The 26527-nt window shown below is 47.0% G+C and overlaps 4 protein-coding genes and 1 non-coding gene across 5 annotated transcripts in view; 2 read left to right on the top strand and 3 right to left on the bottom strand.

Moving 5' to 3' along the window:
* LOC130382612 (syntaxin-11-like) lies at positions 1-3383 on the top strand. The gene is made up of 2 exons (XM_056590459.1): positions 1-214; positions 657-3383. The coding sequence occupies exon 2, from the start codon at positions 674-676 to the stop codon at positions 1550-1552; it is 879 nt and encodes a 292-aa protein (XP_056446434.1). The 5' UTR covers positions 1-214; positions 657-673; the 3' UTR covers positions 1553-3383.
* trnal-uaa (transfer RNA leucine (anticodon UAA)) lies at positions 2474-2556 on the top strand. The gene has a single exon. It is a non-coding gene; the product is annotated as a tRNA-Leu (tRNA).
* A 66-nt stretch (positions 3384-3449) lies between the features above and the next one.
* On the bottom strand, positions 3450-9926 carry LOC130382611 (F-box only protein 30-like). Its single transcript, XM_056590458.1, has 3 exons — positions 9686-9926; positions 6722-8804; positions 3450-6166 (listed from the first exon to the last, which is right to left on the bottom strand). Exons 2-3 carry the CDS (start codon positions 8741-8743, stop codon positions 5963-5965), a joined length of 2226 nt encoding a protein of 741 aa, XP_056446433.1. The 5' UTR covers positions 8744-8804; positions 9686-9926; the 3' UTR covers positions 3450-5962.
* A 4116-nt stretch (positions 9927-14042) lies between these two features.
* LOC130382726 (alpha-tectorin-like) lies at positions 14043-21593 on the bottom strand. The gene is made up of 6 exons (XM_056590613.1): positions 21379-21593; positions 20674-20762; positions 19182-19286; positions 16083-16231; positions 15247-15382; positions 14043-14183 (listed from the first exon to the last, which is right to left on the bottom strand). Exons 1-6 carry the CDS (start codon positions 21470-21472, stop codon positions 14043-14045), a joined length of 714 nt encoding a protein of 237 aa, XP_056446588.1. The 5' UTR covers positions 21473-21593.
* Positions 21594-24313: 2720 nt separating this feature from the next.
* The window catches only part of LOC130382725 (E3 ubiquitin-protein ligase SHPRH-like), a 3031-nt gene continuing 817 nt past the window's right edge, over positions 24314-26527 (bottom strand). Inside the window, exons 2-7 of the mRNA XM_056590612.1 lie at positions 26386-26511; positions 25796-25888; positions 25629-25715; positions 25083-25261; positions 24720-24800; positions 24314-24413 (exon numbers count right to left, since the gene is read on the bottom strand). Of these exons, the coding sequence (XP_056446587.1) occupies positions 24314-24413; positions 24720-24800; positions 25083-25261; positions 25629-25715; positions 25796-25888; positions 26386-26511 (666 nt within the window). The remainder of the gene's footprint in view (positions 24414-24719; positions 24801-25082; positions 25262-25628; positions 25716-25795; positions 25889-26385; positions 26512-26527) is intronic.

Genomic DNA, 26527 nt, shown 5'->3' with positions numbered 1-26527 from the left:
ATAAAAAAAAGGTGAGAGAAGAGTGTGATCTTGGCTTCCGCATTAAACCTCTTTTTGACTGAGCGGAACTCCCATATCGTTTGGGCTGGTCACTGTTAATGTCTACATGTTGAAATGAACGGGGAGAAAGAGGAACGCCACACACCTTCTCGTCAGTGGTACTTTGGCTTCTCGGAGTTTGGCCGCTTGGGTTTTGTTTGAACTCCTTGATAAGGTATGCGTGACATTGTTTATTGTTTAAAAACACTTTATTTGGCCTAGTCACGGATGGTTAACCATCTCAAGTATTTGGGTAAGAAATTCCCATGTTGGGTTGTTTAATATGGGCCCATGTTAAACATAACGCCCTGTCTTTGTGTCAATGAATGTATACTGGTCAGGATAAATGATAGGTTCCCTGTAATATAGACCTACTGTGTGTGTGGGTTGAGAGAACGTTGCAACTCTGAAAATAACGTTTTGTTTTCATTTACAAAAATGTCATGTTTAAAAATGTTAAATTAATTTAACATTCAATGAACTAAACCTAAGATTGTTACATGAGAGTGGTTTGGTTGTAGTGTCTTCCTATTGCTGTTAAGAAACGATTATATTTTTACCTGATATGTGCAGAGTTTTGTTCAGGGCCAGAGATAATGTATGATGATGTGTTCCAGAGCACTCTGCGGCTGAGATGAGGGACCGACTGAGCGAGCTGCAAGTTGCCCGCCAAAAACCTCCTGGCCCCTGGCCTGAGGAGCAGAGCTTCAGCTCCACAGTCGACGAGAACCAGGAGCAGACTGTGATGCTGTTCGAGGGAGAGGACGCCATGGAGAGCTTCTTCAAGGAGGTGCGGGCCCTCCGGCTGGAGGTGAGCCAGCTGCGGATGAACGTGAAGAACCTGGGCAAGCAGAACACCCGGTTCCTCACCTCGGTGAGGCGCCTCAGCAGCATCAAGAGGGACTCCAACGCCCTGGGGCGGGACATCAAGAAGAGGGCGGAGCTGACGTACGCCCGCCTGGAAAAGCTGGAGGCGCGCAGCAAGGCGCTGGAGGAGGAGCACGGCCCCGCCTCGGCCCTGGTGCGCATGGTGCGCTCCCAGTACGTCTCGCTGACCGGCGCCTTCCACCAAGCGCTGTCCGAGTACAACGACGCCGAGGTCCTCCAGAGGGAGAACTGCAAGGCCCGCATCCAGCGGCAGGCCGAGATCATGGGCCAGGAGCTGAGCTGGGAGCAGATAGAAGACATGATCCAGACGGGCGAGTGGGGCGCCTTCAGTGAGAACCTGCTCACCGACGGCCGTACGGGCGCCCGCCTGGCGCTGACGGAGATCGAGCAGCGGCACAGGGAGCTGGTGGAGCTGGAGGGCCGCATCGGCGAGGTGAGGGAGCTCTTCTTCCAGATGGCCCTGCTCGTGGAGGAGCAGGGCTTCATGCTGGACAACATCCAGGCCAACGTGTCTGCCACGCAGGACTACGTCACCAAGGCCAACGAGCAGATCCGGCTGGCGGTCAAGTACAAGAAGGACAACCCGTGCAGGAAGCTTTGCTGCTGCTGCTGTCCCTGTTCTTGAGGTCGGGGATGGGTTTCAAGCGTCGCCATGGCTACACCTCACCAAAGACCTCAATGGGTTTCAAGCCTCCATCATCATCATCCCAATGTGGTGACACTGGGATGACGATGATGAGGCCTTGTAAAGGCAATATCTGGTGTGAGGTTTACATTGGAGACACGATTTAAGGGCAAGGTCTGATATGAAAGGACTGGCATCATGGGAATGTCCAGGCTAGACCTCAAGTGAATAACCTTAATGGGCTTAACACACAGTTGAAGTCTCCTTGCAGTGATGATTATGCATTCATGAAATATATACTTTTTTTTCCGTGGGCTTTTTTGTTTATTTAAGTATTATGCTTCACTCTACCATTTAAGCATGCCATAATTGCATGCCAAGCTGGTAGCTTATTAATGTTTGTTTCACACACAAATACATACATACATACATACATACGTATACATACATACGTATACATACATACATACATACATACATACATACATACATACATACATACATACATACACACATACACACATACACACATACATACACACTTAGTGAAACACAGGCTTGGTGCATTGTGAAAATTAAATGTTACAGAAGCCTTAGTATTAGGGCTGACCTTGTGAAATATTGTTCTATTTCACAAGGTTTGCTTTCAGCATAGACTTGTTTGGAAACTGTTTGGTCGCTCTCAGGATTAACCTTAGTATAGTAGGCCCCAAAGGCAATGAAATATTTGGATAGACAATGAAAAGATAAAAAATATTAACATTGTGTTCATAAGGACAAAATATTCTTTGAGCTGAGGAGTTTAGTTTCAAGTTTTTTTGAAAATGCCAAGGTTTTACTTAATATACATTGATGCACACGTTTACCTTTATTAATTGCTGTTGTTTTTTTTATTGTTTTAGAGTTTTACTGCTGAGGCAGACCAGGATGGCCGAGTGGTTAAGGCGTTGGACTTAAGATCCAATGGACATATGTCCTCGTGGGTTCGAACCCCACTCCTGGTATAAATGCGTCATTTTTAATCGTGAAACTGTTGATTGCCGGCTTTCGGGTTAACAGGATCGCGCACTGCTTATCACCGTAAACATGTAGAGTAGAGCAAAGAAACCGAACCCTCACTAATTATAAACGCCGTTCCACGCAGCACAGCGTCACCTCCCAGATGTTATGTTCAGGCAGACTTACTCTGGAAAATGTATGGCAATGAAAGAAATATTGTTCTCAATCTCCATCTCTTGTTTATATAACCTAGGCAGTAGGAATCACGGATATTGAAATGAGAGCTCCTTGGGAAGTGAAACACAGAGACATCATTAGCTGCGTTTCCATCTAAAAGGTGATGCGAATCTTTAGAAAGTTCGCAAAAAAGTAATTCGAATTAGGTGCGTTTCCATCAAGTGGTTGGAGCGGAATTGGGTGATGACGTTACACGTTGATGTCGGCAGGGTTGCTATGGCCGGTCGTTATGCGGAAATCGGAAAGACTGTCAGTCCCGTGTGTTCAAAGTTCGCTATGTCACAGCTGATTCGCAAAATGTGTTTCCATCTCCCATTTTGCGAATTTACTCTGTTTCGCATTTCTCAAAAACCACCTCAAGCGAGCGGATAAACCTTTTTTGCGAATTAGAGGATTTTGATGCGAATTTTGGTGTTTCCATCACCGTTTACTGATTCGATACTTCAAAGTTCGCATTAAATTAGGGGGATGGAAACGCACCTATTGTAATCCGAGATAATTAATGTTGTAGGCAACTTTTAAAAAATATATATATTCGACTCCCAATGGACTTAATTAGCTGTACATTTAGACAGCTATGCAATTAGTCTCTGGTGCCCCCTAGGGAAGTGAGCGTCAATGTTATGCACACTGCAATATTGGATATTTATAGGCTTTTCATTAATTTCATTTTATTGTGTCCCCTAGACTATTGTCTCGCATAGAGGTTTGTAGAATATGAACACAGGTGTAGTTAGTTGTATAGGTATAATTGATGCTACCATACTTTAACACAATAAACACAACAATGGATATGACAATTTTATTTCATTGGATGGGATACATTACAATAAAACACCAGGCTGAAGTAAAAACAAAAAGGTTTTAATGATGAAAACAATGCAGCATCAAGACAGTTGCCACTTAATTAAAATAATTGTATAAATAAAATCGTGCCATGTCTTATTTGTGTAACCAAAAAGTCAACAGACTTGTTGGCTTAAATGTGTGCGCTTCTGTGCTTTACAGTTATTATATATAGATAAGATATATCTATATGTCTAGTGTTGGCATATTATGCCAATACTTGAGTAAACTGGTTTGTATTGAGAACAAAAACGTCCCTAAGAGGCCTGGGGACAGTTATTACAGAAAAACACGATTCAGGTTGCAAAAAAACCCATATAAAAATGAACGCCATTTGTCAGACAGGTTTTTTCAGAAAAACGTCTCACGCACGTGAGAGTGAAACCGTGATATCTCGCCATGGATATTGTCACCGTGGACACAGCTTCATAGGGCTAATTCATACAAAAAACAGCTATAATATTGAGGGATTTTCATTCTCGTACCTATATAAAAATAACAAAAATAAAAGTGAATTATTACAAAAGTGTTGTTTTCAAAATAATACATCTTGAACCATTTCGCCAGGCCTTCTTAACGAACTTCCAGCACTTTTCAGAACAATATTTCCCAGTCTAGCATCATCCACCATGGACTTCTTCGGACAATCTGTCCGTTCTCACAATGCGGCCAATTGTCTTCTGCTGCATACCCTATAAAATGGAACCCATACGTTTATATAAAGTACCACCTTGAAGAGAAAAAAAACGTCTGCACTTGTATTTGACCATTTACTGTCTGTTTTCAAACAGAGCCCCATCTTATTACTTCATGTTCGTACATTACATTCATGTTAGACTTCAGCTGGCGGCCTAACTCGCCCTTCAATAGAGAACTTCCCCTCAACAATCTGAAATAAAAAACTATTTGTGTATAACTTGCACTATTAAAAGACACGGAAAATAACCAGCATAGCACTGCGGTACACTCACTGCAACGCTCACTTCGGCTCTAACACTGAACGGTACAATCAGCCCATCCTTATACCACCATAAAAGTCAAGTAGCTGGTTTTCAGTGATTTCTTCGATCAAGCTACAATACACCACAACAATGACCAGCAGTTATTGTAGTTTCATGATACGACCCTGAGACACGAGGACAACAACAAACTCGGGATGCCTTAGCGACACCTGAAAACAAAAACCAACACAAACCCAAATTACAACCTAGTAGAGGGGTTTACCACCACAAGGTCGGTGTGCCCATTTAGGTTCAGCTCTTCGACCTGGCCGGCAGGTCTTTGCAATACACGTGACGTCGGCATGCACGGGGCGGCTCCGCTGACTAAGAGGCGCGTCTCGGAACCCCACCGCTCACCGTTGCCATGGCGTCGCCCCCACACATGAATTTGAGGTGTAGACAAGAGATCCATCCACAACACCGTCACGACTCAAAGCGGAGAGACGAGCCCTCGCTGGCCTCCCTTGATTCTCGCTATCGGTTGGTTGTCGACCACGTTCATCATGCCAGGAGACCAGAGCGATGGTGTAGCGGATTACCTTGATAATCTTTGTAACAGAAACAGTAGTGTGTTGACACGCATTGTTTTTAGTTTGTGGATTGATCTCTGTGATGAAGGGGTACTTGGGTTATCCTTTGTAGGTGGAGGATGGCTGGCTTACAGTAACGCTAACGAATGCACTTGTGTTGGAGCCTTTGTCCGGACATCATGCACATCACATGCCTGATGTTTGGACTGCGGCGTCCTTAATAAACGAGCTTCAGAACCAAATGCAAAACCGTGAGAAAGGTGCTTAACAAACCGTTTCAGGTAGCAAGTTATAAAACTGGCAGGGAGAAGACACGCCTCAAGCTTTGGATAGAAAATCAAGTGTTGCAGAAGTCAAGGCTCTCTGCTGAACTGCCCAATACTGGCTCCTTCGTAGAAAAATAAAACCTCAATAATCAAACCTTTGATTATTAACACATTGATCAGATATTATTTTATAGGTTCTGTAGTGCTGCGGCTCTATCAAGGTGGAAGAAAAAAGGCTGGCATTTGGGTGGTTGTCCGTTCCCTGTTATGTGGTTTAAAAAACACACGCTGGCTTAGTGAACACTATAACTCAATAACATTAGTTTGGTTTCCACGCACAAACCAAGACATGACTGCATGTTTCTGTTTTATTAACCAGCCTTCTATGTTGTGTAGACTGGAAAAGAACATGCCTTTGTTTGTGCGATTTGTAAAAACTGCAGATAAAAAAAGTAATAATGCTTTTGTGGTGTGGACCACTTCGCTGGGCTCTGGGGGAGCAGACCCAAACAGATCAGGTAGTGGTGGTGCTCAGGCCACGGGCTTGAGGACGGAGCGCAGACAGCGGCCCTCCTTGGTCAGCTCCCGGGTAAAACACATGCAGGGCAGGGGGACGGCGTCCTCGCGGCGCGTCACCGTGTTGAACTTGCACTTCTTCAGGTGGTCTGCCATGCTGGCGATGTTGGCAAACTTCCACTCCGTCACCGTGCCGAAGGCCGTGCTGAAGCGCCACACCTAAGAGCAACAGAGAGAGAGAGAGGTCAGTGATTGGGGCACATAGGGGCCCGAGTGCGTTGGCTGTGTGTAGATGGGAGGTGGAAGGCGAGCGCTTTAAGCTGAGCCAGATGACTGCAGCCTTTGGGGTTGGGGGTTTAGGCGCTCTTAAGGCATGGGGACAGGAATGGGGTTAAGCCTGGAGGGCCCCTGTCATTATAATACATAACAAGGTGCTGTCGGTATGACTCAAGGGTTGTAGAGCAAAACACAGAAGAGAGCGGAATTTAAATAATATACACCCCAAATAAAACGGCCACTCCCTCTGCCCACATTTCTTCACCATTCTTCACCAAGTTTTGCGTTCAAGAACCTGTGATGAACAGGTAGGATGGATTCCTCTGAACCAATCAGGGAAGAGATACCCTGATTCGTCAGAAGTTTTCTGGGGGCGGTCTCTCTGATCTAAAATGGCCTCATCGAGAGGCAGGCGCCCAATCAAATCGGAACAAACAACCTCAGAGCATCTCACCCACTGATGTGACATAAACAACCAAGTACAAGAACTGAACTGACCTTATCGGTGATCTGCCACGTAGAAGAGCCATCCGCCCGCTGCTTCTTCCCCCAGAGCATCACCACCATGCCTCGCATCAGCAGCAGACTGGCACACACCTCCCGCATCCCGCCGGACGCCCGGGACAGCTGGCACAGGCTGAAGCCGTCCAGGAAGCTGGCGATGTGCTGGAGGATCTCGAAGGGGAGGCTGCTGAAGTGGTCGCACTGGGCGCCGAAGCTGCAGGTACTCCGGAGGGGCTTCTCCCCCGGCTTCAGGGGCAGCGACAGCTGCACGCCGAAGGAGCCCAGGTGCCGGTCGTGGATGACCCGGGAGCCCTGCACCGAGGGGCAGAAGCGTCTCTGGGAGTAGGTGCAGCCGTAGTAGGCAAGGGGACAGCGGTGCTCCATCCAGCCGTTCAGCCCGGCGTGGATGTCCCCGTGGACGTTCTTGAAGTGGGAGGAGAACTCGCTGCGCCGGAACAGCTGGCCGCACACGAAGGTGAACATGGAGCGCTGCTTGGTCTGGTAGCGGGCCACGCACTCCAGCACCAGGTCCAGCCGCAGCGTGTGGAAGGGGCTGGGGTTGGACAGCTGCGGGCTGGCGTGGTCGCAGGCCGAGGCCGAGCCGATGTCCCCCACCATGGTGTTGGTGGCCAGGATGGCCGAGGGGAAGGAGAAGGTCTGCGTGCCGAAGTCGATGTGGTATCCGTCCACAAAGCGGCTGTCGGAGATGCCCCGGCCTCCGGGGGAGTCGCCCAGACAGAAGAGCAGGGCGGCGGTGATCAGGTCGATGCCATGGAGTCCCATGGGGTCGTCAGCCACTTCCAGATCCGACGTGTCCACCGCCTTGTCCGCCTTCTTGGCGCGGTACAGGTGGGGGTCCGACAGCAGGCTGCGATGCCCGTTGAAGGGGAACAGGCTCATGCCCACGTTCTGCAGCTTGCGCTCCAGACACCGATAGCCCAGCTCCACGGGGAGGTGCTGCAGCAGGTTGTTGCGGAGGTGATCCGGCAGCAGGTAGGGCATGACCGCGGACGCGGCCGGGGGGAACGGCGCCGGTAGAGCCCCGTCGGGCTCCGCGGGGACAACAGGCGCGGGGCGATAGCGCCCCGTGGGCCTGACATAGGGCGCTTCGTCCAACACAACGTCCAGACACTCGTCCTGCTCGTCTTCCGCAAACAACTCAACAGAACCGCCGTGCCCCGCCCAGGGGGGTGCGTCCCCGTTGGTGCCCGCCACGACGGCGCAGTCCAGGCCGCCCACCGCCCCCAGCTCACACTCCGAGTCGGAGTCGCTCTCCCTCATGTCCACGCTCTCAGAGTCCTCTGCGTTGTCGTGCCGACCGTGGCTGTCCCCGTTGGTTCCGCGGCACACCGCTCCGTTCTTCTCCCCGTTCTCCCCGTGGAGGTGGGCCGCGATCCCCTCCATGCTCTTGGAGCTGGTGAGGATCTCCAGCGCGGCCGCTAGCGTCCTGGTGGTCTCCACCGAGGCCTTGTAGAGGCCGCTGTACGGCTCGTCCTCCATGTCCACGGCCCCGTTGGCCAACCCCGCCCCGGCCCCCGCCTCCTCCGCTGCGGTCTGCCCGGCCCCGCGGTCCGGGGGCTTGTCCCCGGGCTGGGAGATGGTGGTGGTCACCCGCAGCGACTCCAGCAGCATCCTCTGGTCCTGCAGGGCCAGGGCCATGTCCAGCTGCTCCACCTCGTCAAAGTCTTTGCTGAGGTTCTCGTACGACTTGCGGTCGGCGTAGCTGACGGGCCAGCGGTTCCACTCCATGGTGCAGCACACCACGCTGGCGGGGCACGTGGCCAGGTGCTCCGCCATCTTGAAGCGGGCCATGGTGAAGGGGCAGCCGAAGCCCGTGTTGAGGCACGGAACCCGCTCGTACGGACACAGCACGCGGTGCTCCTCCAGCTTGCATCCGTGGAACACCGCTCCGCACACCAGAGGGCAGCCAATGAGGTCGCACGAGACGCCCGCCTCCGGTCTGGTCATGCACCGTCTGTTGACACACTTCAGGCAGTGCGCGTGCTGGAGCTCCATGGTCGACACGTCGGCTGGGCGCTGAAGCAAGGCAGCAGCGATGGGTAAAGTCCTTAAAACCCTGGAACCAAAAGAAAAAAAAACTCTTTCTCTCAATCCTACACAATAAAGATGTGAGGCACAAACACTAAGTATTAGTGGCTAGGCCACCCGAGCAGTGAGTTCTAGAACACAGCCATGCCATGTAGCTGCAGTCTGGCACAGCAGCCTACTGCTACTCCTAGCGACACTCGGACAGCCGTCCCACCACACGTGACACACACGTCGCAGCATACAGAAACCCGCTCACTAAAGATGCAGCGTCTGGGGGTATGTTTACAAAGCCAACAAGCTGTTCAATGACATTTCACAACACCCGTCTTGGGTGACAGCGATTGCTCAGGGCTACTTGACCCCATAACTAAAGCCATGAGACGCTGCCACGAAACTCGATGACAAAGACAACTCGAGCAGTAAAACCTCATGATCCCCACCATTTAAACCCACTGTTTGGCCCTTTGACAACACCTCCACCACAAATAATGGGGTCATTAGGAATTAGTGGGTTTGGCGATGTGTGAAAATCAGGGTTAAGGGATTTGGGGGAGGGAGTTCTACATGGGCTGCGCAGTGGTATAAATAGTCATTTAAAAAACAACATGTCAAGTTGTCAATAGAGAAACCACATTGCTATTGTCCTGTAACTCCACGGCACATGCGCAGCTGGTCCTCTTCACCACACAGGTATTAAAAGGAAAAGACAGGAACTACACTAAGCAGCTCATCGTCCCCATTCATGTTATACGTGGTATTGTCACTTGCTGATGCCTTTTACCCTATGACCAAACTTGGGTGCCAATGAGGAGCCAAAACAACATCAACAACACGGCCAGTAGGTTAGCATCACATAGCAGCTAACTCGCAGCGGCTAGCCTAGCCGGTAGCCTCTAAAAAAGTGCTTACCCGAGTTAAGCTGCCGGTCCAGACGTTTGGTTGGCTGTCCTTTTTGAAGGAGTCCCTACTGCTCATGTGTCGATGTTTCAAACCCCAAACATGTTAAACTGAACTAAAAACAGCTCAGTGACTCTGTTCAAATACTCAAGTCTTCTCTCAAACAGGCTGCGACTGGATTTTATCTTGAGCCGAGCAGACCTCTGCTCGCCGTTCACATAGTCGGCGTTTATGGTCGGTAGAGGTTGCGACCCAGTGTCCGGAGGTTCGGTGGGCGGGAACCCTCTCCGTAACCGCCCAATCAATGTTCCCGAAAATGCAATGTTGGTACCTCCCTCTGATCTTGTTTGGTTGGTACCAGAGAGGGTAACCGCCCACTGTACGTTCAGAACCTTGGATTCATAATTGCAGGGCGCTCTAGTAGAACGTCACCACGGAGAGGACCAATAGGATAAAGCTGTGAGCTGTAAATAGACAGGGCATGGAAATACCCCCAGGATGATATTGCAATTATATCAGAAGGCTATTCCTCTTAATTGCTAAAAATACTATTTAATTTTTTACCAAGAAATAACGACGCATGACACTGATAAAGTCAGAAACGACATCTTTATTAGCCCATGTTTTGTGACAAAAAACAATAAGTTCTTGCGTATAGGCAATGTTTTCATTGTTTATTTGAATGCAAAGTAATTAAGTACGTAAATATTTTATTGTCTCTCTCACAAGAGAAATTAGCTTAGTCACACAGAGAGACATATTTATGTTACATTTCTTTTTGCATTCCACACACTATTTACATACAAAATGGTATTGAGTAACTGTGTATTGTATAGGTGGCTGTGTGTGTGTATATATAAGTATGGTTCGTGTGAATGTGTGTATAATTACACATATGTTCATGTGTCTCAGTTTGTGTGTGCGTGCGTGCGTGCGTGCGTGCGTGTGTGTTTGCGTGCGTGCATGATTGCATGAGCTCCCGCCTCCCAGCATGCATAGCCCCACTCAGGAGGCCACCTCTGAGATGTGGTGGATGTTGGACAGTGTGAGCTGGGCCTCCCGGGCCGGGTAGGACCGCCTGGACCGGAGCCACAGCCGGCCCAACAACCCGGTGACCAGCAGCACCGCCACCAAGAGGCCCCCCAGGACCAAGGTTCCTACAGAGGGCAGGGCTCCAGCGTCTGTGGGACATGAGCACAAGGTTAGGGTCTGTGGTGGATTCCTCCGCTCTGTGATGTTTCACACATGTTTATCACCTCCTCTGTGTTTCATCCGTCGTAATGTGCATCACTCTACAGTGTGTGACTGATGGATTGATTGCTGCTGTTTACTTGAACATTGAGGTGCACAACGGAAATACTTTTAGAACGGTAATATGATCATCTTCCACCGGGTGTATTTAAAATGTAATAAATAAACTTTACAGAGCATAGATTTGTTGGGTCATGTAAGTCTAACACAACTCTTCGGCACGTCATTAACTAACCCAACCCCACTGCACGTTAACATGTCAATCGCTGTATGACTTCCTGTCTCACACCTGCTGACGCAAATGCTATCTGTCTATTAGCAAAAGCAAATAAATGAAAATAACTCCCAAATCTTAGTGTGGTTAGTGCTTAGCTCTGAGGAGTCCTTGGTATCTTCCTGTAATTTTATAATCCATGTTAATGGATGCATTTACGTGTAGTTGTAGAATTTCTGTCTTCATTCACCATAGTGAATCTGACATTTTTACACTGTTGTGTTTTCCTAGGGAACAATGCCCGGTGAAATAAAGAAGAATCAGAAGCATGAAGCCATACTGATGTTTGGTTGGTCGCTCTCTCCCAGCAGTCGTCTGATTGGTCCATAGGATACCGTATGGGACAGGGAGATGTCTCTCCGCGACCTCTCTAAGCCATCCTCCGTAGTAGAGCAGTTCTGGAAGTACATCAGGGATAATGATAGGGTTCATCAGGGATAATGATAGGGGTTCATCAGGGATAATGATAGGGGTTCATCAGGGATAACGATAGGGGTTCATCAGGGATAACGATAGGGGTTCATCAGGGATAACGATAGGGGTTCATCAGGGGTAACGATAGGGGTTCATCAGGGGTAACGATAGGGGTTCATCAGGGGTAACGATAGGGGTTCATCAGGGGTAATGATAGGGGTTCATCAGGGGTAATGATAGGGGTTCATCAGGGGTATGATAGGGGGTCACTGGAGACTGAGGGAAGGTTGTTTTACCGAATGGGAAAGTTATTCGGCTTCATGTTAAAATGAAGATCTTCATATGGATTTCATATTGAACATTACGATTACTTTCATCCGAAGCAACTTCACATACATTGACAAGCATTAGCCATCTTGCCCAAGGGGGCCTACTGGTAGACGTATGACATTGGTTGTATAATACGATGTCCTTGAATTAATTCCGTGTTTGTGAACTAGGTGTGTTTCCATTGGCAATCTGTGTATCCTGATATCTAATTGATTGATGACAAATGCAAACCATACTAAGCCCTGGGAGTCTATTCTAGGGACGAAAGCTGTCACTTGTCTGAACTGGTCTGTGAATACCGTACAGCGAATAACTCTGACGTAAGCTCCCTCTCTCTCTCTCCCTCTCTCTCACACAGACTCACTCTCTCTCTCTCTCCTCTCTCTCTCTCCTCTCTCTCTCTCTCTCTCTCTCTCACAACAGACTCTCTCTCTCTCTCTCTCCTCTCTCTCTCCTCACAACAGACGCTCTCTCTCGCTCTCACACAGACTCTCTCTCGCTCTCACACAGACGCTCTCTCTCTCTCTCTCTCTCTCTCTCTCTCCTCTCATTCATCCTCTCCTCTCACACAGACACTCTCTCTTCTCTCTCTCTCTCACAGACGCTCTCTCTCTTCTCTCTCTCTCTCACACACACAGACACTCTCTCTCTCTCTCTCCTCTCTCTGTCTCTCCACCTCTCTCCTCTCTCTCTCTCCACCTCTTCTCTATCTTCTCTCTCTCTCTCTCTCTCTCCTCTTCTCCTCTCTCTCTCTCTCTCTCTCTCTCTCTCTCTCTTCTCTCTCTCTCTCTCTCTCTTCTCTCTCTCTCTCTCTCTCTCTCACGGCTGGCAGAGCCCGGCGTGCTGTGGCAGATCTGGACGTTGCAGTGGAGGAAGACGTCTGTGTATGAGCGGCCCACAAACTTGAAACATCTGTATCCGGAACATGGCCTCAGGACCCTGGCCGTTCCTCAGCCGAGAGGGTCTGCTGGTTGGACAGCAACGGGCAGCTGGGTGAGAGAGAGAGGAGAGAGAGGAGAGAGAGAGAGAGAGAGAGAGAGAGAGAGAGAGAGAGAGAGAGAGGGGAGACAGTAGTCCATTATATTATCCATACTCATGACAGAGGAGAGGGGGGGGGGGGGGGGAGACAGTCGTCTGTTATATTGTCCATACAACCTTGGTACTTTATAAATATATATTTTACTTTTTTTATAGAACTTGGTAGAGAGAGAGAGAAAGAGAGACAGAGACAGAGATAGAGATAGACAGACACACAAAGGTGTCAAGGGGGCCAGCTGAGTTTGACATTTACATTTCCAATGCAAACACATTAAAAAACATGTTATAGAGGGCAAAGAATAGGAAGGAAAACACAGCCAGCCTTCAATAACAATTTAAACTGGTCGGATTAGGAGAAAAGTATAATGTCAGTGTTTGTTCAAACAATCCCCGGCAGCATGAGACAGATTAGCTAAGAGTTTTTCCCCTTCTGCATTGTGAAATCCTGGTGTGTTTCATTGCCATGCTGTTGCTAACGATACCAAATACTGCCTGGTTGCTAAGGGAATGCACAGCTGCTGGGCTGCGAGTTGACCGGCCTCGGACAGACAGCGGGGGGTCACGTGACCCGGCTTTCTGTCCAAGCCTCAGAGGACACTTAATTCTATCATAAACTCTCATTTCACATTTCATCACAACGAGGGAGTGCTGTGGGCGAGGGAGAAAACAAAACAGGCCGAGGGGACAACAGTGTGTGTGCACATGCATTCATTTGCTGGTGGGGTTGTTTTGAGCATGGTTTCAACAGACGCTGTTGGACGCTGTATATTTTATATACTTTTTGCTTCATACTATGTTTATAAGTTGCAATAATGTAGCATATACTGTCAATAATGTCTACCTCAACAGTTTATAAGGTTAACATTAACTTTTTGCATATCTTATGTTTTACTACTAGAAGATCACGTTAAAAGGCTTTTCCCGGTAGGGATATGATTCCTCAGCCCTATCACTGTATTACTATTAATAGTTTTGATATCCATTTTACACTTTGTCATTTGTTCAAGATGCCTCTATATGCTTGGAGAGCAGCAGAATGTCAACAACAAGGTATCTGTATCATCAACGCAGTCCAGTCCACCGCCAGGGGCCCCGGACGGGGCTGACCGACCTGTCCTTGATGAAGGTGTACTGGATGTTGCTGTAAGGGTCACTGGTGGGGGTGGCCCATCTCTCCGTACGCAGCGTCAAGTGAGCTGGGATCTATGAGCCCGGACAAAGACAAACACACACAAAACGAGCAATCCAAATGAGAGGCCAGTAAAACCAAAACGCAAAACCTAAAGGTTTGAATGGATTGGAATGCTAAATGCTAGGGGTCGGCTTAGCTCAGGCTTGGCTGGTGACCGGAAGGTTGCTAGTTCGCTCCCCAGCTGAGTGTCGAGGTGTCCCTGAGCAAGACACCCAACCCTAGTTGCTCCTGACGAGCTGGCTGTCACCTTGCATGGTTGACTCCGCCGTCGGGGTGTGAACGTGTGCATTAACCGATGTAAGTCGCTTTGGGTTAAAGTGTCTGCTAAATGTCCAAAAATGTCAATGTAAATGCTCAGCCATTCCTGGCCAACGGTGTTTGCTATTCTGCGTCACAGGGAACGTAAGAAACAAATGTATTGCAGGTCAACAACAGCTGGGGTAAGTCGCCGTCACAGGCTAGTACAAAGAAGAAAGACTCTCAGGAACGACTTGGGGAAGGGGTCGAAGAGTGGTGGGGGGAGTAGGGATCGAGGGGGGCTGTTGGGGCTTGTAAAGCGGAGCTGTGATCTAAAACTTTGATTACCGCGGCCGGCAGCGGGACTGCGGGTCGAATTACCGTCTGGTCAGGGTATAGGGTTAAGTTTCCGGGAACGTTCCTACTAGGGTCGGCCACAGCAACACAACATATTGCTTAATGTGGAGCCAGAGCCTCACGGTGTCCAAGAATAGCTGTCAATAGCAAGGATATTTAAGACGGCTTGTTTGGGCTTTGGTACTTCTCTCTATGAAGATATTTAAGATGGCTTGTTTGGGCTTTGGTACCTCTCTCTAGAAGTATTTAAGATGGCTTGTTTGGGCTTTGGTTCCTCTCTCTTCCCACAGTGAAGGTCACTGAGGTCACAATATTATCAATAATGTACATTATACGACTATCGTGAGTCGTATAATGTATGTAAAGGTGTATGAAATATATAAAGGCGATTGCGGTGAATATTCTGTGCCACTTCTGTCCCTCTGATGGTCATGGAGTAATGGGGCGGGTGCACTACAGTGTATTTGCAAGTTAAGTTACCATGAATATCTTGACAAAGATGTCGTCCTCCAAGGTCAGGGAGGGCACCGTGGTCCACCGGTCCTCAAAGGCCCGGTCCTTGTACAGTAGCATGGACACAGAGAAGTTCCCGTCCTCCGTGGTCAGGGTGATCGTTCTGCAGGGGGTTTCGGAAGGCAACTCATCAGCATTAGATGTATACTGATCTCTTCTATTCTCACCACTGATTCAACAAACTCTCATTTTAAACCAAAACGGAAACGTATACTTGGTTGATTGAAATCCGGGTAGATGGGTATAGTCTTTAGATGCAAAAATGATTCAACAAAAGTAATGGCTGCATTTAATAACTCACTCTGAACCCAGATGTATGATAGATAGATCAAGCTACTAGCATACCCAGTGGACTGGACCCGCTGGGGGGGGGGGGGGGGCAACTCTCCCTCATACACCTGGGATTCCCCATGTGTGGAATAACTCAAGGGTAGATTTTGGCTAGCAACATGCCACCTAGTGGTACAATAGTGGTTCTACGATACTCTTAATGATTATTATTTTTTGGGCATTTTGCGGATGCTTTTATCAAAGCGACTTACAATGGTAAATACACACATTCACACAGCGACAGCGAAGTCAACCATGCAAGGCGACTGCCAGCTCGCCAGGAGCAGTCAGGGTTAAGTGTCATCATCAGGAACCCATCGACACTCAGTTGGGAGGAGCAGGGGATTGAACCAGCAACCTTCTGGTTACAAGTAAACCTGCTCTACCTCCTGAGCTAAGCCAATCCGCATGAGGAGCTTGGGGGATCCATCTGGAGGCGACCGACAGAGTGCAGCCTTCTACCTGATGTCCACCCGGACCAGTTCTCTCCGTCGGGCTGCTGCACCATGTAGTTTTTGGGGTAGCGGCACACAAAGGTGATGTTGATGTAGTTCCTGGTGACGATGTCCGAATCGTTGTTGCGGATTGTGTTGCTAAACATGATGTGTGTGTCATCGTATGCCTGAATCACAGACAAAACAGGCAAGAATGTAAGAATTCTGTATGATATACACGCAAACACACACATATATTTATACTTCTATATACTTTTTACTTTATACTGTGTTTATAAGTTGCAAGAATGTAGCATATACTGTCAATAATGTCTAGCTCAACCGTCTATAACGTTAACAAATAACTTTTTGCATTTCCATTTCTATAACTCATAGGTGTATAGATATAGGTAGGTACCATATATTTTAGGTATTTTCTATCTGTATCGCATTTCTAAGTTTGTATCTTTATAGTAAAACTGTCCTGTACTTTCTGTTGTGACATACAGTAGGCTACACACTGCTGTGTCTTTTTGGAAAAAGTCTGCCGAGTCAGGATCGCTTTACCTCACTTTATTTGGTAAAGGTTTGGACTAGTCTCTATGAAGCAAAAGGAGGGGAATTGTATGACGCACGTGTGGAGATACACTTAGTAGGGCATCAGATAGATGCGTTACCTGGAGCGTTCTGCCCCCTGGCCTATGTGTTGTGACTTATCTACTGGGCAGACGTGGACTCAGTATGTGCTCTGATTGGCTAAGCATGGTGCTGAACTCCCGCCCCCTGGATACCTGTATGTGTCCTTATGCTGTCCCTTGCGGCTATGTGTTGGCATGGCAACTTGGTTGTGGCTATGTGCGGGAATTACACTTGTTCTTGTGGCCTTGAGCACCTGGGTCTCTCAAACAGCTTGACCGCTCGTATCTCTAGAATTGACACATGATGATTGGCCTCCTGTATGAGCTGGACGCCTCCCTAGGCTCAGGATCCCTCCTTAGCGTGAGAAAGAAGCCTCTTTAATTGGCAAGGGCATATGTGGCCTGTTGGTATGAATGTGTCAATTATGTTACAACACACACACACACAAATATTAGCCTATATAGCATATGATTTACGCATCTGCGAACAGGTCATACTATGATGTAGAGAAATGAGCTCCAGTGAAATGGTTGTGCGTGATACAAGTTACTACACAACTTTGACCTGGCAACGTCCACGCTTAAGTACCTTCAAAGCTATAGGAGTCAGACGGTGGTGGTAAAGGGAGAAAGGGCTGTCCATCTAGGTAACCATCAAAAGCTCACACACAGTCAGAGACACACACTTACCAACCTACAAATAAACCTACCACTACACACACACCAATCCATCTACACAGCAACACACAAAGAATCATCTCCTACAAAGCACCGTCACCTCAACAGTAATGACAGTCCTCTCGTAGGCCTACACTGACTCATTGTAAAAGTGGGTAAGGCGGCCAGGGGAGAAAGAGACAAAGCGTCCAGACGTCTCTAACGACCGGTCGGTAACACAGCGGGACGCTTTCTACACAGTGACCAGGGCTAGCGTCTCTTAACACGAAATATAAATGCTGAAAACCAACATGGACATGTTGGTTTCAATAGAAGAAGATGGCCTTCGTCTTAAACCCAACCCTTCTCATTGTTTGCTCTCGTTTCTTTATCTTCCAGGTTTGGGGTCCAAAATGGGTTTGTTTTTTTATTCTACGTCACGGGGTTGAAAGGTATCAGCCCTGGAATCTCCCCCTTTCAGACGCAGCACCTAAACCACGGGGGTGTACTTATTTCAACTGTTATGCAAAAGTCCTAATAAACTTGTTGAGGGCGGCGGGGGGTTAGATTGCCCCCCTCTTCAAAGCTGTATTCACCTGCTCCTTGCTTTACGAGAAAAACACACGCCGACGCACCACTGAAGGACAGCTCAACGACGGCTTGAGAATGAGATAAGCCCACAGAGAGTGGAACATGTTTGCCTGGACACAATGTCGGTGATTGTTAGGAGGGGATACAAAGCAGCAGCCAATGAGAAAGAAGAAGAAGACATAGGGGTATGAGAAGAAAGGGGTGGGGATTTTTTGTGTACCGGGGTCATGAATACTGAAGTGATATCATTTCCATGAAGAGCCGATAAATAGGTCTGGGACCACCCACACACCCCTCACCCCTCCTTCGTACTCTGAATAAGGTCTGGGATGTTATGGGTGGGTTGGAGAAACAACGATACCTTTCTCCTCCTACATATACGCGGCGCCCCTTCCTGCTCCTCCCCAACTCACTATTCTCTACTTTCTCTTGTGTCAGTTAAAATATGCCTTTCTCTCTTTACTATGCGTGCTATACAGGCTATATATGGGCTTATTACTGTCAAGTCCAACTCCTCCGACTCCAAGAAAATCCACGGTTACAACATTCAAGAGAAATAAAGGTTTGCCTCTTGTCTTTAATCCTTCAGTCGTTCAATTAACGTTTATTGTTAAGTTAGACAAACGCCAATTGATTGGCATTTGGAAGGACATAATTTAACTGGGGGTTGGCTCTGCGTCTCCACGACAACCGCGCAGACATCGTAGATAATTTATTACGATGGGGATTTTATAATGTCATTGATGAGTGTCCAAGCGGAGGTTAGTCTTTATACAGCCACAGACATTTCTCTCTCTCCTTTCTTCACCTCCATCCAAATGACACAGCACACACGCACAAACTAAACACTTACCGGCACTGCTAAATCCATCTCCCCCATCACCCCCCCCCCACACAACACACACACCAAACACTCTCTTTCTTGCCCACTCTCTCTCTGACAACACACACACACACACACACACACACACACACCCACCACACACCACACACACACACAACACACACACACACACCACACACACACACACACACTCAACGACATTGCCAAGAAGTGCTTTTAGATAGAATTGTCCACTCGATGCAGGGTTTTTTAAGCCATACCAGTGTTTTCGAAAACCTACCAGTGTTTTCAAAAAAATACCAGTGTTTTCTAAAAACAAACGGTATACTATTTGAGACTTGCTCGTGTTTTATTTAAGATGTTCCAGGGTTTTATTTAAGACAAACAAGTATTCCAGAGAAAACCTACCATCACCGTCCCGCAGTCCGAGAGGTTGTTTTTGATGCTGAACACATAGTCCTCTCCCGTCTCCACGCCCCGACACGCCGGCTCGTTCAGATGTAAATCCCAGACCTACACCAACAGAACACATCCACACTCAACCTCAGCGGGAAACAAACCAACCCAGCGCACTGAATATGAGAGTATGAAGGGTTTACATTTGCAGAAATGCATCAGTGAGAATCAAACCAGGGAAGGTCACTGGTTAATGGAGAATAAGTTAGGACAGGGTCGTGCATCACACCTGATCTATACCGTTTAAACAATAGTTACCAACATGATTAGATAATAAGAACTATCATCTACGCCAGTCATACTCAAGTAGCGGCACGCGGGCCTTTTGTGGCCCGCGGGGTGTCTATTAATGGCCCTCGAGCTGTTTTGAAAAGTTTTTTAAATTATTAAAAAAAAAAAAAAAAAAAAAAAAAAAAAAAAAAAAATCGTGCTGGGCGCTCTTATTTTGAAACCGCGCGCCGCGATCTCAATACGGCTGGGGGTTGCAACGATAAACAGATAGCACTCCAGCCCACAGACCGCTCCAGCCCTCCCAAACTCGAGGCAGACAGTCCATCTCAGCAGCAGTCAAGGCCGATTTAGGGTCGTTTTAGACGCAGAGACGTAAGCACGTAATTTACACAAGGGACTTGTTTTAGACAAGTTTGATTTACGGTTCCTTTAAGGTTCCTTAAGGATTGCGTGTGTTGCAAGGGGATTCTCCGCCAGAACAGTAGGGGGAGCAACGAACGAATCTGTGGGCGTGGAAGTGGAAATCGCTGGCTTGTTTATATTTATAATTATCATAATTCGTTCTTGTGTTTTCTTCTTCTCCTTCTTCAAAATTCTTCATTAGCTTCTGTCACGGCCTTTTAAAATTGGCGCTATTATGCTGTAAAACCGGAAATGTGAGACTCCTGAAAGGATGTGGTTAGCTGGCCAATCACAGTCTTTGCGAGCTGCGTAGGGCCGTAGTGTTTCAGTCGCATAGTCAGGAATTTGGCCGACGCACTTAAGCACGTAAGGGGGATATTTTACCACGCAAGGGGGGTTATGTATCTTACGTGCTTACGCGTTACGTCTAAAACAGAGCATATATCGGCCTCAGTCACACGTATACCGACCGGCCCCTTGAGTCACTGAAAAAATTTTTTGTGGCCCCTCATCATTTCTACTTGAGTACCCCTGATCTACGCCGTAATGGTTATTTTTTTGTTCAAATTAAATCAGCTGAAATGTTTATATTTCTCCATGGTGCATTTAGAATCTGTTTTTTTCATGTTTGAGAAAACTTCCGATCAATAGTTGTATTTGGCTGTTGCTTTTTAACATTTGATATGTGGTTGATTCAGCGTTGATTCAGAACTGTTACTGAAAATGGTGATTGAGAAAGAATACGCACGCTTGGAACGTTATGGACCAATCAGGATTTAGAATTTAAAACTGCAGTGGTGTGAAGACTCACGTAAACAGGGGGGACCTTGTTGAGGAAGAAGGCCTTGGGGATGAGAACGTCCATGCGGTTGTTGGTGCACACCACTGTCTCGTTGAGTTCTGTAACACCGAGGAAGAGGAAGAGGGATTCATCATGTTGATGATGCCTACATTATCTGTGATTATTACAATTGATTTTTGATTGTAATTATTTAATGATAATTCCGATATCAGATGGGTTAATATTCTAAAAGATATTGTATTATTTCAGTAATTCATGGTCCATAGTAATCTAGAAATGTCCAAAACAATAATTGTGCAATTTAATTATTGATCTATATCAGGATATTAAAGCATTTTAGCTATCTGTATCATTAAACTGTATAATAATACCCATACTTAAATAAGGAAATTTACTTCTTTTTGGACTTTAGCAAATTTAACCCCTAAAAATGTATTTTCCATATCAAATGTTACTGATGTTGTTCAGCATTATTTAAACAAAGCCTAGGCATTCTCAAACTCATAATTTTTTTTAATGAAAAGCAGAATAATATTGTTATTCTTCCTCATCCATATTATATTTTGCAAATCCAAATTGTATCACAAAATACAAAAAAAAACTGTCTGTCTCTTTATGCCTTCAGACACTAAAATGTCCAGTGTCCCCCGACATTCCCCATGATTCACCCTCTAACCCTGGAGGGAGCTCCTGGTCTGCTCCCCGGGGTCTTACCTTGGTCTTCAGGCTCCGATAGAGAGTTGGCCCAGGTGGCCTTCATCAGGCCCAGCCCCAAGCAGGCGCACCACACTAAGCCCACAGCTCTCATTCTATCTCCCTCTCTCACAACTCAACCTGTTGGCTTCTGTAGACTCAAACCCTGGGCCGTCTGCGCTGCTTCGGTGGCCCCAGCTCTCTTTAGCTCCAAACGTGTGAATCTATCTGGGAACAACCTTGCTGTCACAGACAAGACGTAGTGTCCCCCCCCCCCCCCCCCCCCTCCCTCCCCGCCCCTCCCCTCCCAAGCCCTCGAAGACACTGGTGTAATGAACTGGGAGCCTCCTCCCAGTCTTAAAACACCATCTTGAATGATGTCCCTCCACCCCCTTGTACAACAATGAGATTCCGGGCGTGAATAGAGCCGCGAGGGGAGTCCAAGGTAACCCTGCAGCCAGAGACGTCCTGGTAAACAACATACAGCTTGTTTGGTACCTCGGTGAGGAGGTCTGGTGACAGACAGGAGGAGGGGACAGGACAACAAGCAGCGAGGCGCTTGTGTGCGTGGTGTGTTTGTTGTTTTATTTCGGGTCATTTCTTTTGTCCGGTTTACTGGTGCAGGAAGGACTGACAGACAGACAGACGGACAGGAGAATGTTGAGTCAAGGACAGAGACAGGACAGTGGAGAAGAACCGAATTTGAGTGTAAAAAAAGAGTACATTTTCCTCCCTTTTGGAGAGGAAAATGTCATCTTCAGAAAAAGGACACAAACGATTTTTCATTCAATTAGCCATAATTACTTTATTATATTTATAAAATGCTGTTGATTGAATGTATTACAGGCCATGAGTGAAGGTTTTAATAAGGGATCCTTTTAATGAGGGACTTTATTACTATGGTCAAACTGTGCTCATTCCGCCCATGGAAACAACACAACACCCCAACAGACAGTTACTGCAATCACGCCTCAAGAACTTGAACTCTCATTTGTTTTTAGGAGGATCGATTTATGGGACTCTCTTTCAAAGTGACTGGATCTTCTGTATTGTTTTGCAAATAGGACAAGCTGTCGGAGGAGTTTTCCGGCTTCTTATCCTAAGATGAACGTCTGAACGGGATCTGGAGGACACTCTTCCTTTCGATCTTTGTGTTTTATAGGTCTGCTTCCTTCCTTCCTAATTCTTAAAGTAGGGCATTGAATTATGACTGGAAAAGTAAAAAATACAACACATAAATCCAACACAAAATAATCTGGTTGGAACCGATTGCAAAAAACAAACACCTGCCTCAGACAGATTTTTATTACTCTGCAAAAATATATTACAATAACGCAAATCAAAATCTTTTCACAATTGTTCAGATTGACCTGGAAAATAAAAGACTGATCTAAACAGACAGGAGGAACATTCATCCATCTCAGGGGTCTCATTTATAAAACTGTGCGTGGGATCGTTACTAAATGTGTACGTACGCCCTAAAGCCAAGTTTTGCGTGCGCCAAAAAATATTCAGACTTATAAAACCCTGCGTACGCACACCACTAAGCAATCTTTGCTTTATAAATCACAGAGTGCCTACAAGTGTGCGCAGCTGAATCAGTTTCACGTTCCGCCCTGTACACGCCCCTTTTTAACCGTAAATGGTCAATGCAAACAACCTCATGAATGCGATCTGCATATAAAACAGACTCAGACGCAAATATTATGTCTTGTCGGAAACAATGGCAGAAGGACGGAGGTTGAAGTGGAGACATGTGTGGGTGAGGTGGAGGCCCGAAAAGCAGTTTTGTTCAGCGGTCACGGGATTGGGATCACTAACAACAAAAAGCAGAGTAAGTGGCAACGTGTTGCTGCAGCAGTGAACTCTGTCAGTGGCACGGAGCGCACAGTCCCAGGATTAAAAAAAGAAGTGGTCTGACGTGAAGGTACATATTTTTTTGTACCAATAAATCGTTATGGTCCCTGAAGACCCTCTCCCTCCGAATCCTGCCATTTGCATGGTCCTCCAGCAGTGCCAGCAGTGCTATGGTGCAGCATTACGCACAGGGCTCACCGCTGTATTTATAGGGTTATGGTAATAAGACTGACCGAGAACACCTTGGATAATCAGTTTGTATCACCCACGTAAAATGTTTTTGAACATAACTCCTTTTTAATGCCTGATTTGTCATGAAAAGCATCAAGAGGAACGGACAATAATATAACGATTGTGATGAGGAGTATGTGGCTTGGTTTTCCAAACTTGGGATTTAATTGACATTTGATTATGTGTTTACAGTGTCACATAAAAATATTATGTTTTTGACACATGTTGGACAGATGCTTTATTCCATGCAGTCGCGCCGTCAGTGGACAGTATGGAGTGACGGGATTAAATATAGAGATTTTTTTTCACTGGAGATGTTTCTGGAGTTATACAGAAATAAAACAGTTGACTTAAATATTCTGATTACATAGATTTAACGCATGATACGGGTTGAAATTGAATTTATGATGGGCGATGATAAAAAATAATCGTTCTTCTCACTCTACAATTCTTCTGTCTGACTTCAGTTCACCCACCACCATCTGTGTCGCTAAATCTCCTTTTCCTCCAAACCATGCGTACGCATGAGTCAGAGTTTGCTTAGGGCTGCGCACATTCTCCCGTCAAGTAAGCTTTTTATAGATACCCGTTTTGTGCGTACGCAACGGTTATAAATGAGACCCCAGATCCTTTGAATGTATTTTATTAGGATCTGGACTCGACCAGCACCGGAACACACACACATGTACACTCGTACACGTATGTACACGTATGTACACGTATGTACATCTATATGAAAGGAATGTGTAAAGCGTCGTGGCCCTGCAGTGTGGGTCGTGTCTCAGAGGAGGTCTCTCGGATGGGTCGGTCTTACTGCGTGTTGCGGGGGTATGGCCGTGTGTGTGTGGGGGGGGGGGGGGGCAGCAGTCTAGCCCAGTGGCGCCCCGTCTTCTGTGAAGAGGTCGGCGAGGTCGGCCACGGTCAGCACGGACGCCTCCGAGTGCTTCATGGCCGCCGCCGCGCTGTGGCTGGACGAGAGACGGGAGGAACACACCCAGAGGGGGACGGCGTTGGCTGATACGTCTGGTATACAACAGGGGGAGCCTCTGTGGCTACTCTCACAAGTTAAAGTAACATATCGAAAGGAAGATTACAAAGGATTTGCCTGGGTTACAAAATATTTCCAAAATAATGTAGTGGTTTGGAAATTTGATTATAGATAGTAATATAGTATCATTCACCAAATTCAATATGAATAGATACGATTTCAAGTGCCTGATTAGTGCCTAACTTGGGAGTATTCAAAGATATATTGTAGATTAGAAGATCCTCACCTTTTGTCGGCCGTCTTCATCATGGCCTGCATTCTCTCTTCGATGGTGGACTTGATGAGGAACCGGTGAACAAACGTGGGCCTGGCGCGTAGAGGAGGGTAAAGTGCAATTAGAGTGCACAGCAAAGAACAAAGGGACTTGGTTACTCACAAACACTGCTAACCAGCGCACAACATGGTCAACAAGGACTGACCATTATTTGTCAATTTATCAAATATGTGAACACCAGGCCCCTTTGATGTCCCCCAGATTTCAGTTGACCTCCCTGGGGTTCCTGATGAAGAATTTCAAAAAGTGGCAGTGTGGATCCCTTCAGTTCAGTTTAATGGAGGTGTTAAGGTGGCTGGAGGTCGTTGAACCCACTTGGTCTGGCCGATGCGGTGGACGCGGCCGATGGCCTGCAGCTCGTGGGCGGGGTTTAGGATAGGCTCCACCAATAGGACGTGCGTGGCCTCGATGATGTTGAGGCCATTGGAGCCCGTGTGCAGCGGGAGCAGCAGGATGTTGATCTTCTCCTCGTGCTTGAAGGAGCTCAGGTTCTCCTGGAGACCAGGCACACATGGCAGGAGGTTTAAGAGTCAGCGGTCGGTTAGTGGACGAATTTTTGCAATCGGCAAAAGAGTTCTGCCCTTGGTTCTCCAAAGAACAAATTTATTTTAAGAGAAAATATAATGCGGTGCATTGGTTCGATTTTCTAAATGCAGAAACGTTTTATTGTTATTCAAATAAGTTTAAAAGTTTGTATCATTTTAATTTAATTTAAATTATATATTGTTAGAAATAAATAAAAATAAATCATTTGAAGTTACATTGGTCATTTAAATCGTGGGACCCAGATTTGCAGTAGGAAGTGAGCGTCCCTGTTAACCATGAGCCGTCAGGGGGACAGTGCAGGGTCACGTTACCCACCTGGAACTTGTGGATGCCGTTGATCTGGGAGAACTCCATGGTGTTGTCGAACAGGGCCTTGGAGATGATGTCCAGGACACACTGCCACTGGGAGAACAAGAAGAAGAGCATCAGCTGGGTCCTACCTGGATTAGATCAGGTCATTGGAAACACTTGGCTATGGTTACCATGGAGAAAACAAGGCATTTGGCCCCAGGGTCGGTCAGTTGGATCTTCTTGAGGGTCCTCACAACCGCTTCTACTTTGGTAGAATGGCTCCCCTAGAGATAGAAACAGGTAGAGAGCAAGAAAGAGAAAGACAGAGAAAGAGAGAATGAGAGCGACATCGAGAGCGAGAAGAGACCGAGACAAAGACATAGAGACTATTAACATTTAACAACTTCCAATTCAAGTTTTTACAATATTTAGAAATACAAGGGAGTTGAAGCTAGACAATTTGGTTTTAAAATATATTAAAAAAGAATGACAACCCCTGCATTATTGACATCCTACAGATGGACTCATTTATGATTAACCCACGGGTCAGTTAAAAAAAAGATTCAAACATTAATCTCATACGAGCAAGAAGACTAAAAACAACACAACCCCAAAGGAATGTCATCAGATTCAAGGAAGTCTTTCAACCGAGCCACTCATAAAACCGTAAACTAACTCGGGGACCTTCCCCACAGCCAGGGGGGCCCACAGCCCAGGGGCCCCCTTCCTGGGGCCTCGTTAGTCCAGGGTCAGGGCTGGGGAACATCTGTCCTTGACTGACCTTGATGGGGATGTCCTGGTTGCGGCTGGAGGCCTCGCAGGTGAACACGTAGGAGATCTCGGCGTGCGCCGTGGTCTGCCGGCAGATGGCACACTTGATGGCGCGGCGCCGCGAGCCCACGCTGTACTGCTCCACGATGATG

Source organism: Gadus chalcogrammus, chromosome 5, assembly GCF_026213295.1.
Source record: "Gadus chalcogrammus isolate NIFS_2021 chromosome 5, NIFS_Gcha_1.0, whole genome shotgun sequence".
Taxonomy (NCBI): Eukaryota; Metazoa; Chordata; class Actinopteri; order Gadiformes; family Gadidae; genus Gadus; species Gadus chalcogrammus.
This window is presented reverse-complemented; position numbering and strand designations above follow the sequence as displayed.